We start from the raw sequence: 19,434 nt of genomic DNA on the forward strand, positions 1-19,434 counted from the left end.
TGCTGCTTTTATGTGGATAGGTTAGAAAAGTTTTAAGTGTTCTACAGTTTAAATCATCAAAACCTGTGTACATAGAGATGATCGCATTGAATGTGACATTTAGTTTTGTGGCCTTTGTAACACAGATGGGCGTTGCCAGAAGAAGCGGTAAAAAGGGCAGAGAGAGGTTGAGGGGTCCATTTGGCACATGGAACAAAACCTGATGGCAGGAAACCCATGAGAAGATGACAGAAAGCTAAGCAATAATGAGTTTATAACTCAGAGGTCAGATTTGGTGGGGATTGCAGAAGAGGCACAATAGTAAGCAGATCTTGTTTTAAAATTGAAGAAATTAACTTTGTGAATTGGGTGGATATTGTAATTGGGTGGGTATTGTAAAGATGTTTCACTCTTGCTAGCATGCCCATTCTTTGATCTGCTATTTCTAATAAATTATTTCGGGCTATTGTGGTGGGATGGGTATATTTTTGTTTTAATATACTTCAGGAACTTAGAGGTACCAAGAAGTTATATGATGTCAGTTTGTCCTGGGAAGTAATTTCAGTCAGGTTAGTTGAGCCTAGAGTGGAAAAAGATTTTGCAAAAAATCTGTAATTCTTATGGATTAAGAGTGTGCAATTGGACAGTTAGTACAAATCAGTTGATGCGTTATAACTAGCTTGTCCCTCAACTTTGTAACTACTTTTCAAAGTAAAGGTACAATTTAAAATGCTTCTCATAATTCCCAGTGGCTTGATATTCTTATGCATCTAAACGTAACAGCCTGGAGTTAGAGCAAAACCATCCCCTGTTAATTTGTGTAAGGACAAAACAAATCAGGTAAAAACTGGATGGGACAGGGCCACAGAATTAGTCTTTTTGTATTCCTGAGTTTTCTTTTGGTTGTGTATTTCTAGTGAAAATAGAAGTGTATGCTAAGAACTCATTTAATAATTAAAACAAAATTGGGCTGATTACAAAACATAAACTAAACCTAGACCTGACATTTACAGTTCTCAGTGTGTGTCTTAATACTGTAATGCTTTTGTGATGCTTCTATTGCTTTAGCTCTTTCATATACCAGTATTGGATGAGATGCGTACTTTTGCAAGGATCTGTCTTCTTTGTAGTCTCACAAATAATTTTTAGAATATAGTCTAGAATAATCTGTGACGGAATAATGACCAAAGGATTTGTACGTTTTTGCAGTAAATTCCTTACCTTTGTATGTAGGTTATACATATTTCTGTGTGTTTTAAAATATTCAGTAGCTGCTTCTATATTTATCTGGAACTTACATCAATTCTTGATTTTTTTGTTATGCTTTACTCTCCCACTTTGGAGGAAAAAAATTTGTTTTGTTTTAGCTTGAGCATCACTACCAGTGTGATGACTACAATTCTTAGTGGACTGTGGTTAAAGTAACAGTGCCTAGAAAAGTGGGGAGGAAATGTTGGCGGGTTAATTACATTACTTAAATTTAAACCTGAGCTAGGCTGTAGGAGCTTTAGAAGCTGATGTATTTGGAAGTTAAATACTACAGTGGAAGTGGATGAGGGGAAAAAAATACTGATAAATAATTGATTTTTCTTTTGGTGTGCTTCAGTTCTGGTTTATTTTTTAATGATAAAAATGGACTGTATTATCTTGGCCCTATAAACCAAGGCTTAAAACTCCCAAATGCTATCATCATGTGTGAAAATGTGGCATGGCAAACACCTTTCCTCTGGAAGTGAATTGATGTCTTGAAGATACACCATGAAATGAGGTGAATTATTGCAGGAAGCAGTCTTGTATAACACCAGTTTATATACCTGGAAGAAAGGGCTACTTCAGCACACTTAAGTTTATGACTTAAGTTCCGTTATACGTACCGACTTTATTGATATGTACAACCTTTTACTGTGGTACCTTGTAGAAATGGTGTTAATAGCACATTTTATAATAAGAAAGATATCTTCTGAGTCCTAGTTTGATAGGTGAGGTGCAAATAGTATTTTACAAAATATGTCTGGAGACTGAATTTTTTTCATCTTTGAGCTAATTTAAAGTCTTGAGACTTTTCTTTAATGGAGGTTATTGCTTCAAAGTAGGGAGGATAACTTGGGTATGCAGTGTCTCAATGTTCATTTGTATTCAGTTCTGTAGCTCCTGTCACCATCAGTATGGCCATTTGTTTGCTATTAGTACTTTCTCAAGTGCTGCCGTGTGTGTTCGTATGTTAAGAAGTTTTTGGAATCTGTCAAAAGATGTAAAATCATATCTGATGCTGAAGGTTGCTTATCAGGAGTTTGAGCCAAGGGTTATTTTCACGGAATTGTGCTTTTCTTAGAAACTTACTGTCATTATTGGTCATGCCTTAGTGTTTACTGGGACAGTCCTGTGCCGTTGCAAACCTTTTCCCTAGCTCTCAAGGAAGAGATAACCCTAAACTGTTAAAGAATTTATCAGTCAACATAATATTTGCAAAGATAGAGCACTAAACACAGTGGTTGTTTAAAATAGAGTTTAAACACAGACATTACCTTAACAAATGATCATCCATAAAGCTGCAATATAGTCTCTACCCAGTGACTGTATAGGAACACTTCTGCCACATTCCTTATTTTGTTTAGTGATGACAAACTCTGCATGAGGAGCTCCTGAAGTGAAGTTTTCATGTGTTGATTGCCAGACATAATGGCCTGAACAGAAACATCTCCTAGACATCTCCCATCATGTTTTCTTGCTTCAGGGTCCATATGTCGTACAGCCCGTATGTGCTGTAATGGCAATGCTTTTTATAGATTGAGTGACTGAAAATTAAAAAGGACTAATCTGCAACATTTTACCTCATGTATTACAGCTAGTGATAATTTCAGAGTAGTGATGTGGCTCTTGAGGTTTTTTTTCTTGTCTCATCTTTAATCGTGGAAGAACTGTAAACAGTGACCTGTGAGTGTCAAAGTGCAAGTGGGGAAGCAGTTTTGAAAGATGAATATTTATTTTGGGAAAAAACTCTGTTTTACTTAGATATATGTTAAAATACTTACTGCAAGCAATGAAAATTTGTTTAAGTGCTTTGATATCTTTTGTAATCTTGGAAGAGTGGTTGGCTCTCAACTGTAACTAGCTGCCTCATTTTTTAAAACAGTATTAACATTTACCAAAAAAGAAATATAAAGGCTTTTAAAAATGTATCTTTAAAAGTTGATACCTTCACACATATATATGTGCAGTCTTAAGAACCAGTTCTTAAAGTCCTGAAAATAAAAGAAAACGAAATTTAAAAAAATGTTTTAATAGCATGCCCAAATTAGTGTATATATTGAACTGCTGAAACAGCATATATATGCCATTTGATTCTCAGTTATGTTCCTGTTTATTCAGTTTAGTGGTCTTACTCCCAAACATGGCCATTATTCAAGCTGCTGAATAGAACAGACATTCCCATAGACAGGGAATCAGTTTACCTCTAAAGCTGATGTAATTATGTGGTGTTTGGTTTTTTTTAAGCTTCAGGAACTATTTCTACTACAGGAGGATATTTTTAAATAAATTAATAGAAAATGAAAAGTAGCCTAGAATTTAAAATGGTTTCATATGCAACACTTTTACTATTTATTCTATAATTTCACAATATTTAATTTGTATTTATGTTTTGCTGATAAAACTCATATCCTTCTTGCCAAGTCCTAAGGAATGCCTGGATGCTACTTTCTTCTGAGAGCCAAGTACATATGTTGCTAAGCTTATTTGATTTGCATATGCATATTTCAGAGTGAAAAACACCATCTCAAAATCTGGATTCTGTGGTGCAAAGTTTTAGTAAGAGTGTAATACTTAACAATTTTACAAGTAAACTTTTTACAGGTGCTCAGATTTTAGTTATTCCATTAAAACAATTTATTTGGATCCATTCCTGGTAATGAAGTTTTCAGTGTGGATGGAAACTTAATTATCAAGAAGTGTGTTCAAAGAATCTTACTGAAAAGTGCAAACCTAATTAGCTATTTCTTACTTCATGCATTTTTGTTTTTCTGGTTGTATTCAATGACTGTTGTGGTTGACTTCTTTTAATTCACTCTGATAAACAGTCTTTCTCTGACAATTTTCTGTTCTGAATGGAATTCAGTATGAAAGATTAATTATCTAGAGATGACTACCTGCTTGCCTCCCCAGAACTTCTTTCTCTGTGTATGTCAATATAAGGGAGCTCAAAAATAAGTTTTTGATTTACTTTTGGGCTTCCTTGAGAGTACGATGTAAGTGCAACTTTGTATGTAAGCACACTGACGTAAAAATTTCTTGTGCTGATCTGATCTGCAGTGTCAGATCTGTTGGGTGTTGGTAATGCAGTAGGTATGACCTTGAAACGTGCGGTGGAGGTTATGTGCTGTGAAGTATGATGGTCAGACTGGCTGCTGAACGGGTCCCACATGCACCATGGGTTGAAAAGTGAATTATAAGAGCGCCATGTGCCCTCTGCAGCAAGAGTTCATGCTGAAAGTGCCAGCAGCAGCAAGTATAACTTGTGTGGCTGATTGCTGCTGCTGTGTGTAACATGGCTGTTGGTAGAGAATGGTCCAGGTACTGACTAGCTGAGGCATTTACTGGCAGCTGTTCTTGGTGGCCTGACAACAAGGGGGAAAATGCCTAACCTATTTCTTTTCAAAAAATAATGAAAAAATGTGGCAAATTACATTTACCTTACATATATACCATATACGTATATCCAGAATTGATATAAAAAGGGAAGGTTTTTAAATTTGAACTTGCTTTATCTTCCCTGTTGTTCTTTCTTTTTCTTCTTGTTTATGTCCTTTTAGATATCTATGCTAAATCAAAAAAGTGAGAAAGGGGGGGATATTGATGGCTACCTTTAAAAAAAAAAATCTTGTATTATAGTACAGCTTTACTATTGGAAATCAGTGTTGTAATAAACTATATATGATTTTCTCCGTGTTTTTCAAGTGCTTGTCGTATTTTAAAACTCTCATCTGATGCTTGCTGAACTAAGCTGGAATCATAAGTACTGTACAATGACAGCAATCTATGTACCTGCAGCATGAATGTTACCTTGTCTTAAATCCTGGAAGTCAGTGTTCGTATTTAATTTTTTTCTTCTGGAGTGCTTTATGTATTCTATCCTTATTCCAGTAATGCTATTTATAGATGGATGTATAACCTGGCAGCCCACTGCTGAACAGTGTGGATCAGTGGTACTGCTGAGATCCTGAAATTATTTTTTTTTTTAAATGCCTTCTGTGTGACATTACTGGAGCCTCATGGTCTGCATGACTACAGTAGTCCTGAAGCTTGAAACCTGTCCTTTGTATTACCAAGATTTTGGCTGTGTATATCTTTTAGTCTAGCGGTTGATTTTACCCCTTTGGAATATCCCTGCAAACAGAATAGGTGAAACATCTTAAAACTATTCTGTGTAGTATATTAAGATATGTATTCTGGACTTGAAACAAAGTAGCTATAAAACCATAAGCTTTGCAAGAACTTTGTATTTCCAACAACTTAATTATGTGGCACATGTAATTTTTTCAAATATGGGTAGTTTAACTTAAATTCATAGGAGAAGGGAGAAGTGGGAATCTCTTAACAGAACCAGTTAACATTTGTCTGCTATGTCAGAATTGCAGTGATGGATCATAGAGAAGACTAGAATTAGCAGATCGTTAATTTTCTGTAGCTCTCGATTTTGACCTGTGCTAAACCTATTTTGACGACAGTGGCTTCTCTTAAAAAATATCTACAGCTTAATGCTTGAAAAATTTTTTTAAAAAGATACATTTGAGTCTCTGTAAAAATGATGAAGCTTTTGTCTTTCTGTTTCCATTAGATCTTGCAGAACGGTACAATGTTTGTTTGTAACTTAATACAAAAACCCCAAGATTTACTTACAGATGTATAAATTAAAGTCAAGAAGTGCAATATTGATTTGCACATACTTCCTATTGTAACAATATAGTAACTATTCTGTTTTCTTTACAGAAACCATAGCCCATTAATGAGTTTTGGAGCCAGTTTTGTTAGTTTTTTGGTGAGTAGATGGGAGCATAGAGCATCTCTTCTCCTGTGGTTAATGTTTGTATGTGCATGCATGTGTTCATAATGGTGGATACTCTTAATTTGTTTCTTTTTACAAGACTTACGGTTTTAGATTGAATGTAGCTAGAAAATAAGTCATTATGTTGTATACAACTTGCTTACTTGTGATTTATATAGAAATTAAAGGTTCTGTGATTCAGCTGCTCAAACGTACAAAATATTTTGTTCCATTAAAAGAGCCATAATAAAAAACTCTCTTAAATAGAGCAGTAGAGGCATTATTAGAATAATAGCATTGCTGCAATTTTCTTGATAGCTTTTGCTATTGAAAATTTCTCCATCCATACTGGTGAGTGAAAGCTGTTAATTCAGCCCATTCACAATGGCTACTTTTTTGAATAGGTGAGAACTGAGAGTATTGACTGAATGAAGAGTCATAATGAGCAAGTTAGGTCTGTTAAATACTTTTCTTTTTTTTAATGTATTAAAAATTATAGTATCTTACATAAAAACTGAACAGGTGTATTAGAAAGTGTTTCAATCTTGTTTTTTAGACTGTCCTTATTCTGACTTTGCCTAATCTTAGTTTGCACCAGAAATTAGCTATGGTGATACTCTTTTTAATGATAGAATTTATTATGATATGCCAGAGAGAGAAGTTGTAAATGAAATTGATTTGAATTCTCCCTAGTGTGTGTAGACTATGCGATATGGAAAAATATATTGGTTAGGAAACCTCCTGGGGCATATGCTTGCTTTTAAGTCAATGGAGAGGAGAAAGGAAAGAGGGAGAATCTCTCAGGCTTGCTTATCTGAATTGATGTGTTGAACCAGTGTAACATCACAGTGCAGCATCAGTGGATCTTGAAAATATCTTGCTTAGCTACTGTTCTAAACATAGCAGCAGCACTTTGTGTGCCAGTGTCATTCAGAGCCTTCGTTTAATAAAGCATCAAGAAAAGCAGTTACTTGTGCTGAAATTCTTTCTAAATTGGTTCAGCAGTAGTTGGAGTCGGATGCATTTTTTAATTTTTTTTTTGCCTACATATATAGGAATTGTGGCTCTTGTTCTGAAAAATGCAATAGCTGTTACTTATTACTGATTTTGGAGGCCTGTTATTTATGTGGATGAATTATATAAAAGCAGTATCTGCACAGATGCAAATTGTGCCTTACATAACAATAATTGAAAATTAATTTTAATGACTTTTTCTTTCTTTTAATGTGATGGGAGAGCGCATTGAGTTTGTCGGCATATGAAGGTTTGTTAAGGCATGGGGGTTAGGACTTTGTATGCTCTGTTATGTCTTGAAATTTTGGTAAAGCACACCCAAATCTCTAGTTTGGCGTTTCTGTGTAGGAGTACATGTGCTGATGTGTGTGTGTATTAATGAGCCTTTAAAAAAGTAAGTAACATTGTCAAGTTTTTATGAAAAGTTTTACTATCCTATAGCTTTTGCTGAAATAAAAGTAGTTGTGATTTTTTATAATTCAAATCTTGTTTTTGGTAGAATGCTATGATGACGTTTGAAGAAGAGAAAATGCAGCTGGCATGTGATGACTTAAAGGCTACAGAGAAACTTTGTGAAAGTGAAGAAGCTGGAGTTATAGAAACAATCAAGAATAAAATTAAAAAGAATGTAAGAACATTATTTGTAAAATGTGGAATTATGTGTCAGATAAATATTTCTGAAAACTTCCGATCTGTCCTCTTTGTATTTTGCATAGATGATTTTTGGTATGTGAAGAGCAGTTGAGATGAAGGATAAATCTAGAAATCAAGTCAAATAGCAGCAGGTTGTGTTCATGTTAGTAATTATTTTCTTAGCACCTTTTCTTAACCTCACATTAGTGACCTACTAAAATTATTTCAGGAAGCTTGTGGCCTGTCTTGATTTAATTCATAAATGCTCTAGTAATGTTCCAAAGTTGTGACATTGAGGCTGCATGCTACCGTGTGCCAGGCATATTCCTTGGGGGATCTGGGGAATTTTCCTGCTCTTTTTTTATTCCCTCAGATTTTTTCATTCTAAACAATGAAGGAAGAATAAAGCGTGCCAATTGAGAGCTAATTGAAGTAGTAGTATAGAAACAACCAGTGAGTGGTCTGCCTAGTGTGACATAGTAGATCTACAGCAGAAAAAGAAGCCATTTCTCTTCAATATTTAGTTTACTTGATAACAAGTATTGAACCTGAGATACTTAATTCTCTGCTCTTAAGAGGCACTGTATTTTCCCTGCCACTTGTCATACCTCTTTCTGTGGTCTTCCTATCTAACATCTTTTAGTTGTCTGATGCATTTTGTAATAATCAAATTAAATTGAAATCTGTTCTGAATATTCATAGAACCTTAAGTAAAATAGCTGATAGTAAATATGTAAGGTTTCCCTGTTTGTTAAGTAGGAGTTTGCTTGATGAGCTATTAGAGAGCTTTCAGATAATTTTGCACTTCAAGAAGCTGCATTAATTTAGTAGCGATACTACTACTTGCAGTTAACTTCAGATTTTTTAATTTGTCAGGTTTAAACTAGTATTCTGTGTTATCTTTGTTAATATTTTCCTGTGTTCTGCCTTGTTTTATTCCGAACAGGTTGATGGACGAAAATCTACTCTATCGATGATAGATCGTCTACAAAGACAAATAATTGTAGCAGACTGTCAAGTCTACTTGGCTGTGCTCTCATTTGTAAAACAAGAGTTATCAGGTGTGCTGTGGCTTTAATGTTTAAATATATTTTTTGCATGACATCTTTTTAGTAAAGCTTGTTCATAAAGTGGCAATATGACTATCGGTAAGGATGGTTGTTTTGTAAGGAAGAGCACAGTTCCATCTGAAAGAGTCCAAGACTGGTACACTTGCAGAGATATAGGTAGCCTTTGTGTAGGTAGTAGTGTCATAAAATGGGTTGGGTTGCTACAGATTACAGCTCTCTGCTTTTTCATACCAATAATCATATTCAATTGAGCTTCCTTAGATAGGTTGGAATCCTTTGCGTGTTCGCATAGAGGCAGTCGAGGAGTTGGTACGAAGATGGGTAGCATCAGTGTGGTTTGTGTGGCCTGCAAGATAAAAGAGGCTGTAAGTTCAGCCCACTGGGAAAATCCTAATGTCCCATATGCGTTACATCTGTGACAATTCAGGAAGATGACAGACTGCCAGTGAAAGTAATTTTAAATGAAGCGTGTTGAAGATGGAACTGCTGAATCAGTTTTTACTCTCTGGTCGCCAAAGTGCATCCTTGCATGCCAAAGAGGTTAATCCTGTCGTGTTGAATACAAACCTCCTCGTCTCAGGTGCAAAGCTGTTTCTAATGCTCTCTTGCATTCCTGGATCTCTTGCATAATCTTAAAACATGCCTTCGTCCATGAGTTGATGAAAAATTTTGTTCAAGGTCATATACAAAGTGAGTGCATTCCCAGGTTCTTACCAAATCAATGAAGACCAAGAGGTGGCAGTCAGGCCAGACTGCCAGTGAAAACCCTGCTGACTAGCCGAAAGGAATCGGGGAAATAGTATTCAGATTATTTAAAGTAACACGAAGCTCTTCAGTCAAAGACATAATTGTTTTTGTGATGGGCAGACTTGTTTTCTTCCGAGCCATGGCATCAAGAATGTCTTCGGTTTTAGCTAGCAGAAATTTAGGAAGTATTTCTGTCTGCTGTGTGTATGTAGTGCTGCAGAAAGGCTTTCTTACTATTTTTGATGCAGTTCTGGGTTTTGGGGTTGGTTCTTTCTCCCTCTTGAAGATTTTTTTTCTTATTTCAGTATGTATTTTGCCGCTGCATAACTGGGTTGGAGGCTGTAACTGAGGGTGGTGTCTGTTCCCTTTCTCTCTTGTCTGCTGCTCAAAGAACTGAAGCAGGTAGCAGAGTACTGCAGAACATGCAGTGTATTTGGGTTATGTATGGAGTAAAAAACATACCTGAAATCTAGTTAAAATTCCGAGCACTTAAATGCCACCTCAGCGACTGCTAGTTACTGCTGGTGCTGAACTGTTGGATCCATTATGTCAGTTTTTTGAGTATATTATCTTTCTGATTATGTATAAACATCTTTTGTTTTTATCATGTTTCTGTACAGAAGTAGCAACCAGATTACTGAAATGACTATAATTTAAAAAAAAAAAGGCATTCTTCAGAGGCAGATAAATATTTGTTCTCAGCGGATGGATGAAAAATTTCTGGTGTTTTTCTTCCTGGAACAGTTTGACAAGAAGCATATGATGACATACAAGCTGCTTTCTCATATGCCTAACACATTTTAGATTTTCCTTTCCACCCTCATAACGCATTAGAAATAGTTTCATCGTAAAGTTAGTAACACAGCAACTTATATTAGCTTCCCACAGCAATATTGAACTACCTTTTCTTGATATTTGACCACTTTTTGTGGTTCATTTTGACTGTTGCTGTCGTGGGTGTGACTACTTTCAGAAGTTCATACTGGGCAATCAGCTCGGTGATTGGGCTTGATTTAATTTTTATGTTTAAAAAGTCAGAAATTTTTTTCATTTGTTAGATTGTTTTATCTTAGTATAGTAAATCTATTAGGGTTATGCTGTGTTAGTGTACTGTTAATGACAGCATGCTTATGGAAATAAAGGCTAAACCTATACTTTTTTTCCCCATCATATCCTTTCCATTTGATGTGTGCATCAGAACAGGTTAGTTAGCTATTTGCAGAAATAGTATCTATAGGACAAGTAAAATGTGGATTTTCCTTTATTATTTGTCTGCTGCATTGCTATGCACAGTTGTATGAGCGTTCATCTCGTGGCAAACCACACCTTTCAAAATATTCTGTGCAGCCAAAAAGTGACCTAATTGCTTAAAGTTGCAGTAATGTTTAGCCTTGTAATGCAGCTGAATCATGGCAGGGGTTTCTGTTTTTTATACTACTTTAATATGGAACTCAATATAGGGGTTTAATTTTTTAATACTTCATGTCAACAGAACCCTTCTGTCACAACTGAGGATAGAAATTTTGCAGTCTTTCTCAATGCAATTTCTTAAAGACTATCAAACTGGCTTCACCCCTTCTTCATACAAGAATCCAAAAAGAGGTAGTCTAGTCCACGATGGTACTTTCTCTAGAAATGTTTGGTGGATTTTTTTGTTTTGTTTTGTAATTGGAAGGGTTTTGTCAAAGATGGCAAAGGCTTATAAAGAGTGGTTTGGTGTTAATAGCATTTTCCTTTTCTTTGACGCACCCCACCTGTTAACATCTAATTCTGGCAGCAGTTATAACACTGATCTCTGCAAATTTGGTGATATCTGTTTAGAACACTGCTGCTATAACCATGCTTTTATTTTCTTTCCTTTTTAGTTAACTCCTTTGTCACTGCAGTTCCTAATTCTCAGGGCTCTGTCACAGACAAAATGCTGGTGTCTGCTTTTACAATTAACGTGTATATTCTATGTGTGTTTTCTGTTTACCACTTACCATTATCCAAGGATGTGCTATAACCAAGATGAATGCTGTGTAAATAAGCAAATTGGACTTCTTTTATTTTGCTTCCTGTAAAGAGGGTAATGAGACCGAGAATTCTCTCCTCAGCTGAGAATGCTCAAGACTAGATTTAGAGGGAAATTTAGGTACCCAGCTTGCATTTGAAGTTGAGGAAGTTAAGCAACTGAAAAATGTTTTAGAACCATAAAATTTATGCATGCTTTTATTTTTTTCTATAAGATTTTTCTTAATTATAAGGTGCTGTTTTCATATGAGGGTCAGGGAAATGATAGTGTTGAAAATCGTGTTATCTAACCCAAAGGAAGGAATTTTCCTAGTTTTTCCCCAACAACTGTCTTTTAACATAATTTGGGCTTTAAGAGGTGTTATCTCTGAGTTTTGATTCTCTCTGCTTGTCAGGCAGCCATTTCATCCCCATTCTGTAGCGGAGCAGAATCCAACATTAAGTTCTTTGATTTCTCCGTTTCCTTCTGACAGTTGTATTGCTACATAGCTGAAGGGAAGTCCCTTTGTGTTACATGCTGTTTTAAAGTCTCTAGTTGAAAAGCACATAAGTTTGTAGTGCCCAGTATGGAAGACCTCTTCAAGATGACAGTAAATAGAGGATCCTAGGATTTGTGAAATAACATTTACTACTTATTATGTTACACTTCTGAAATATGTCCTGAAATATTTGTTTTTCCTCCTTGATTTCTAGCATACATAAAAGGTGGGTGGATACTCCGAAAAGCCTGGAAAATTTACAATAAGTGCTATACGGACATTAATACACTTCAGGAAATATATCAGAAGAAAACAACTCAGGAATCCTTGACTTCTGATGCTGCAAATGATAATCATATTGCTGCAGAAGGTGTAACGGAGGATTCGCTAAACAGACTGAAAGGTGCTGTTAGCTTTGGATATGGACTTTTTCATCTTTGCATATCCATGGTGCCCCCAAACCTGCTCAAAATCATCAACCTGCTGGGTTTTCCTGGAGACCGCCTACAGGGGCTTTCTTCACTGATGTATGCAAGTGAAAGTAAGGACATGAAGGCCCCTTTAGCTACGTGAGTAGCTATATTGAAATGCTTTGGTAGATAACTTAGTAATGAAAGTAAGTAAATTGAAAAAAAAGTCAAAACCAAAAAGTCATGTTTGCTTTAAAGGAAACAACAGCAGGTAAAATAAACTACTTGCAGTTTGTTTACCATGCCATGGTTTAGTAAATTCATCACTTACTAGTGTGTGAGATCTCTCTGCTGTTAGTAATTTACATGTATTTTGGGTTTGTGTCAGTATTTTGCTGTATTCTTCAGTGCCTGCTATTCTAATGTCTAGTAATTTATATGCCAGCAGAGTAAGTAAAAGCACCCCCTGAAGGCTGAGTAAATTTCCCAGAGTTATATTCTCTGCTATGGAGAGTATACTATTTTGTATGAGTCATTGATCTCAGTTATTTATCCTTACTATTAGCCAAAGATCTCTTCCAGTTTATTTTTAATTTTAGCATCTGAGTAAAATGGGATATTTCCTTAGTCTTTTTAGAGGAGCATTTTTTGTGTACTCTTTCCCAAGCCTTCATACTGCCTTTCAGGTCCTTTTATCAGGTGAAGGGTTAGCCAGACCTAATTTTAACTGCCCTCATAAATGGGTTTATTATTCCATTATCTCCAAATTAATGCTTTTATTACTGGCCCTACTGTAGGTACCATCAGAAGTCACTTCTGAAACATTGACAGCAGAGCTAAAGTCTCTTCTGCTTGAGGAGAAGAACTGGATTTCTGATTGGTTAAGAAAGCTTAAGATTAAATGTTCCTGTTGGCTTGTTCTTTCTTCTTTCTGGGGAAGAAAAATGGTATTTTGGGGGGTGTTTCCTCCTTCAGATGGTCTTGGAAATCTTTGTGCTCTGCCCTTGTTTCCAGGAATGATGTAGATTATGTAGATGTCTGCCCTTCTGAATGCTGGATATATTTCTGTTGGGCATTGATTTCAAATGTGTCTGCTGATGTGTTCTGTTTTTTTTGTTGGTTTCGTGTGAGGTATTTTTTTTTTCCCCCTCTAATGAACAACTCATTTTCAAAGTTTTCCTGTGGGTTTTTCTTTTTTAAAATCTATAGAGTTCTAGAAGCTCAACTGCTTTGATGATATGACCTTGATTATTACTTTACGTTTGGGTAATATGCACTGAATTGTATGTTTAGGTGCAGTTTAGGGGTACATTGGTGTATGGCAGTAGTATTGTTTTAAAGCCAGGTTGTATAAGAAAAAATTCTTATCTTTCTTTGTCTTTCAGCATCATTTAAAAATTTGCCTGTGTAGACTGTTATCCTTAAACTTCCATTTTACAGCTGTAATCCTTTTTACTCTTATGTTTCTTTTAGATTAGCTCTGTTGTGGTACCACACAGTTGTTCGTCCCTTTTTTGCCCTTGATGGCAGCGATAACAAGGCAGGATTGAAAGAGGCGAAAGAAATTCTTGCAAAAAAAGAATCTGCTTATCCAAATTCTTCTCTGTTCATGTTCTTCAAGGGAAGGATACAGCGATTAGAGGTATTGCATGTGTTCTTCATTTTGACTGATTTCTCCTCCCCATCCTTTGTTATTTTATTGCTTCTTTTTTTTCTGATGTCAATGAACTGTGCAAGCTGCAGCAAATTGTGACTAAAGATACAGATACATGGAAAGATAAGTAAGAAGAAAGGATTAACTCCTTCCTAGTTTCAAGTTCACGTGCCAAACCTGCTCTTCTGCTGATTCTATCTGAATTAATGGCACTTTGGAATTATTTTTCAGCTACTTGGTATGTTTGTAGCTCTGCTAAAAGGAACTGCTTTTGGTCACTCATGAGTTTCTTGTGATATAAATAGCTATTTCAGTTTTGCTTCTTATCTAAAATCTGAGTATTATCTGCTGAGTATATAGCATTTATCTTCCCCTTTTCATTTTATGCATTGTTCATATACAGCTAATTCTTTGCAGTAGTTTCACTCAGATAACTGCTTTTGCTTTTGAGAGGCCAAACCAGGATATTTTCTGTTGCTCTGAGCTCTGATCCAAGCAGAAATTTATTCGCTGAAAACGTGTTTGTGAATGCTGTTGCAGAATATTATTCAAACACTGCAGCAGCCTCGTGGTTTTTGGCTGAGTTATTCAAGAATCTGTGATAATACAAGATGGTGGCGAGTACTTTAAACTGTGCAACTCCTAACTGGTTCTTTTATCAGACCAAAATATTTCCAGAGCTGTTAAATTAACAAGAAACCCCAACACAAAAGCACGAACTCAGGATGTTCAAACCCTTCATCTCAACATTGTAATTACAAGAGTTTATCTAGATCTTAATGTTGGTGGTCATTCTTTGCTAGGGTTTACAGTTAACTCTCTCAAATACCGCTTAATAGTCTGAGGGAGGTAGCAACAGTAACAGACAGAGGGGCAGGCTTCAGTGGCCTATCAGATTTTGCAGGCAGATTCTTGCATGGGATTTGGATGTTGTCTTACTCTTTTTTTTTTTTTTTTTTTTTTTTCCTCCTGTCTTTCTGAAAGCAACAGTGCATTTGGGGAATTATACTGCCACAGGCAAGCTGTCAGTCTTGGGGAAGTATTGCTGCTTTCTGAGTGGGAGAGATTTTAATGGTCTTTGTTCAATTAAATGCATATTCCATTCTTATGGTAAAAATCAAATTTCTTAGGAATAGCTGCAGAGTGAATAAAACTGCAGTTACAGGTGTAAATATGTTGATTGCCAGAGGATGACGTGGTATTTGGAACCCTCTTTTCTTTTACTTTTTCTGGACTTTTTTTTTTAATTAAATGTTTAGTATAATGAGGAATAAAATTAAACTCATTCTTCTGACTTTCGGGGCAGGCTAGGGCAAAATTGTGAATGTGAGTTGTCAGTAAACTGGGTATATGTTTCTATATGTGAATACAGAGGGGTAGGTTTGTGGTGAGACCAGCTTTGTGTAGTCAGTCCCTTTCTGGAGTACTGTTATGTTTCAAAGCAGAGTTCTTTACACTTTATCTTACAGTGTTTGTGCATTAAGTGATGGAGCTAAACTTCACTGTTTATATACTACAAGCGAAATAGTTTGTGCCTGAGACAGAGTGGCCATGTAAACGTAGTGAGTTAGCTTAGGCAGGCATAATGCTGTGCATTGTGCTGTGCCATACCCTTAGTCAGCAGAAAGCTTACTGGTTGCTAACGGGAGTTAAAATGTCCCTTTGCTATTCATGTATTTGTTTGCATGAGAGCTTTTACATTCAGCAGCCTCTTCCCCGCCCTGTCATTGCTTTGTTCTAAGTGGTAGTGTATCGCTGAGGCTTTGCTGTGTAAAAATGTTTCAGTTGAATGTCTTAAGCTCTTCTGTTAGACTCTTAGGAATTTACAATCTTAATTTGCTCAAATGTTGTTGACATAATAGTGAAGGCAGATATGCGGCTGGTGGCAGTGGCATGGGGATTTCTGCATAATACGCTTGTGGTTCCACGTGTCTCAAATCCGGGCATTGGTCTCACAGCATCCATTGTACGTTCTGAACCAGAAGTGCACGTATATGCTTAGATTACAGACTAATATGCTGAGTCGTAATTCCCGCCTCATCTCTAAGGTGCGTGAGGAGAGCTCCTGCAAAGCCTGGGAAGTGCTTACACAGCCTTCCTTGAAATTGTTAATACACGGGTAGGTTTAAGTTCTTTCCACCAGGCATGGTAATATTATTTTCAGATGGTTTACTGAAATTGGGAAGTCTGTCCTTTAACCTGTACACGCTTAAAAGTATACCTTGAGCTGAAGCCTATGTATCTTACAGTTTTTAACATCTATCATCTTTTAACAGTTCTGTGATAAAATTTACTTGTACACAGGTGAAAGGCTCTTATACAGAAGAGCTTGTGTGTTGTGGAAGTACGGATCAGTAATGGTCATTGCAGGCTTTGTATTCGAGCCTACTAGCACTCAGTCCATCTGATTGTGTGTGGTTTTTGGTTTGCTTTTTTTTTAATAGCCTTTGATCCTGTATATGTTCTGTGTAACTTTCAGGTGATGGTATATTTAGCTTCTGTTAGCAGGTCTGCATGCACTTATATATCTGTATGTGTGTGTTTTTTCTTTTCTATGGGGAAAAGAAACAGTAAGGAGCATAGTTCAGCCATGGACACCTGGAGGCAGGGAAACTGTTCAAAAGGCAGAAGCAGTAATGCAAGACTGGACAGTGAGACACAAATCTGACAAAAGAGAAAATTGCCAAGGAAGGCAGTCGAGGAGAAAGGAAGATTTCACAGTGACAGTCTTTATGAAAGACAAACGAAGAGCACGTGACTGTATAAAGTTTTGTGCACCAAAAAGCACGTATGAATATTAATCAATAAAAGCCTTAACAGACTTCGCTTTTCTAAGAAGTAGCCTTCACAGGTACCGTAAACATGGACCAAATTATCTTTCAACTTCTTTCCCAGATTCACATTTTTGAGAAATGAAGTCTGAAAGCGTTTGGAGACTATTGAAAGGAATGAGTTAAGGGAAAGGAGAGGCGGAGGAGGATCTGGGAAAGCTGAAGTGCACCAGAAAGTTAAAGGTTGCACTGGTAGGCTGATCAAATGTGGTTGTTGGTTCTTTTTATTTTATTTATTTTTTTTCTTTTCCCCTCCAAAGAGTAGGGTAAGAGACTGCATATTTCAAAGTAGGGTTTTTCCTGACTTTTACATAATTCATTTAAGCTGTTTTTTTAATGGACGTAACTACTGCTTTGCTTGACTTGTGATTGTATGGTATGTATTCCAGCCTTAAAAGTATTTTTTTTGTTAATGTCTGACTATTACTATCTTTAAAATACTTTCCACTAAAGCTGATAATGATTCATGTAAGCTTAAGCTACTAAAACCAGGGGAGAATAATGTTCTATACTTGTGCCTTAAGGGTACTTCAAAATGTAATTAGTATAATAGCTGCTGAAACCCACTGGTCTGAAATCGGGAGTTCCCAGCTGTACCCATGGGCCTTTCTTACTACTGTAAAAATAAAAATATTGCCATCCATTTCCTAAATGTGTATTGTCTAATATTATAATTATGTTAATGAATACCAGTTTACTTTTGAAACTCTGACTTACACTATTCAAGTGTGGTATTGTGGCCTGGAGTGAAAGATGGGCATGGTGGTAGCATGGGAGAGGGCAGAGTAACAGGTGGTGTTCTGAATCTTACATATTTCTGCTTTTTAGCTTGCTATTTTGCCTTCCCCCCGCCTCCCCAATCAGCAACACCTAAAGCAGATGGAGATTATTTTTTTTTTTTAAATAGTACAAATCACCCCACTCAACAATAGTTAAATAGATTGATACTTTCACGTGGAGAGCAGTAAGGGTATAAAGCAAAAATAGTGTTTGACAAAATCATGAACTGGGGAAGACTGCTTCTCTTTGATTTGTGAACAGACTCCAGGTGTGTGTGTGTATGTATAACTAACAAGAAATCTTTGGGGCTGGGACAGAAAATTCGGATTCTGAGGCTTGATCTATAGAGTTCACTTGGTATAAGTGCACGTTAAGAGTCTGAAGGGGAAAGTACCGAATACGCCAGCTGGCGGGCAAATCACCAGTGGTACACCCAGGTGTGCTACAGTGCGTTTGATGTGCAGGATGGTGAAAATGTGCAGTGGTATTGTGGGCTTCCATGTAATGCTGACAAGGACTCCTGCTTTTTCAGTTACCTTCTGAAGATATCTTGGTATCAGTGGTATTGTTCTTATTTAGGGGTGGGAGGGTGTGGCATGGCAAAGTAGCCTGAGTAATAATAAACATTGAAAAGTCTTAAATTAATTTTCTGGAATAAAGTCACAATGATATCTTAAGAAATTTTCAGAGCTTGCCTAATTCAAGGCTTATTTTCAGGGGTTGTGCTGGCCTTTCTAGTTACTTGCTCTAGGCTATAAAATACAGAATCCTAGTTTTACTCTATTTTGATTTTGTGGCATGTCTAGGGGAAAATGGGGTGTGTATTTTGCCCCCTTTTAAATATTGTTTGTTGGTTTCCCCTTAATTACTAGCATAACTTCTTAAAAGCTTTACCAATTCAAAATGCTGATCAAGTATAGAGAGGTCCTGGGAGAGGGAAAGTGTCCTGCTATTTCAGAACAGTTCTGTGTGGAAATGTGTGTCAGCTTGGGAAGCTGCCTTGGCTTGGTAAGCTCCATAGATGCTTAGTTGGTGAGTTGGGGTGTTTTTGATTTTAATCTGAAGTCAAGAAATACAAGATTATGGTTCTCACGTTAGCTTTTAATAATCCTCTTTATGGCTATATGGTTCTGTATATTACACATACTATGGATTAATCTTGTTTCTCTTTGTATTATGTCCAAGAGAGGCATGAGTGGTACCTGTTGAAGGAATTACAAATGTGTGTGTATATGTATATATGTATATTTTTAAATCTCAAGAACGTCGATTTCAAGTGTCAGCAATGATGTTATACTTGCAAACCCTTGGAACTTTATAATTATTTCTGTTTATTCTCTGAAACAGTAAATGGATAGTAATTTAAGAATTAACACTAAGAGTAGAAATTCATATTTCAGCATGTTGCCACAATCCCTGAACGTGATTGAAACTTTAATTATTAAAGAATGTCTCTGAAACATACTTACTGAGCTTGAGGCTTAAGGAAGACTTAGGCAGATGTCAAATCACTTGAGAAATCTAGACAGAGAAATGGATTACAGAAGATTGAATGTTCAGCTAACTGGACTTGTATATTACTAGGTGGTCAGTATTTCATGTGCTGCCTCAGGCTGGTGTATGGCATTACAGACAATGATGTAATTGCCATTAGCCATTGTGTGGAATAATATGCCCTACAAATAAGTGATTTATATCTTCAAATGTTTAGTTTTTTTAGGTTTTTAGAAGGCAAAGTATCTTCACAGAGGACTAAATATTTAGATTTTTTTTTCTTTTTGCAT

The 19,434-nt window shown here is 36.3% G+C and overlaps 1 protein-coding gene across 1 annotated transcript in view; it reads left to right on the top strand.

The window, feature by feature from the left end:
• Window positions 1-19,434, top strand: part of TTC39C (tetratricopeptide repeat domain 39C) — a 39,348-nt gene that overhangs the window by 4,983 nt on the left and 14,931 nt on the right. The window contains exons 2-6 of the mRNA XM_075084877.1: window positions 5,965-6,013; window positions 7,533-7,661; window positions 8,613-8,727; window positions 12,190-12,544; window positions 13,859-14,027. Coding sequence (XP_074940978.1) covers window positions 5,965-6,013; window positions 7,533-7,661; window positions 8,613-8,727; window positions 12,190-12,544; window positions 13,859-14,027 — 817 coding nt within the window. The remainder of the gene's footprint in view (window positions 1-5,964; window positions 6,014-7,532; window positions 7,662-8,612; window positions 8,728-12,189; window positions 12,545-13,858; window positions 14,028-19,434) is intronic.

This window comes from Phalacrocorax aristotelis, chromosome 2 (genome assembly GCF_949628215.1).
Source record: "Phalacrocorax aristotelis chromosome 2, bGulAri2.1, whole genome shotgun sequence".
Classification (NCBI taxonomy): Eukaryota; Metazoa; Chordata; class Aves; order Suliformes; family Phalacrocoracidae; genus Phalacrocorax; species Phalacrocorax aristotelis.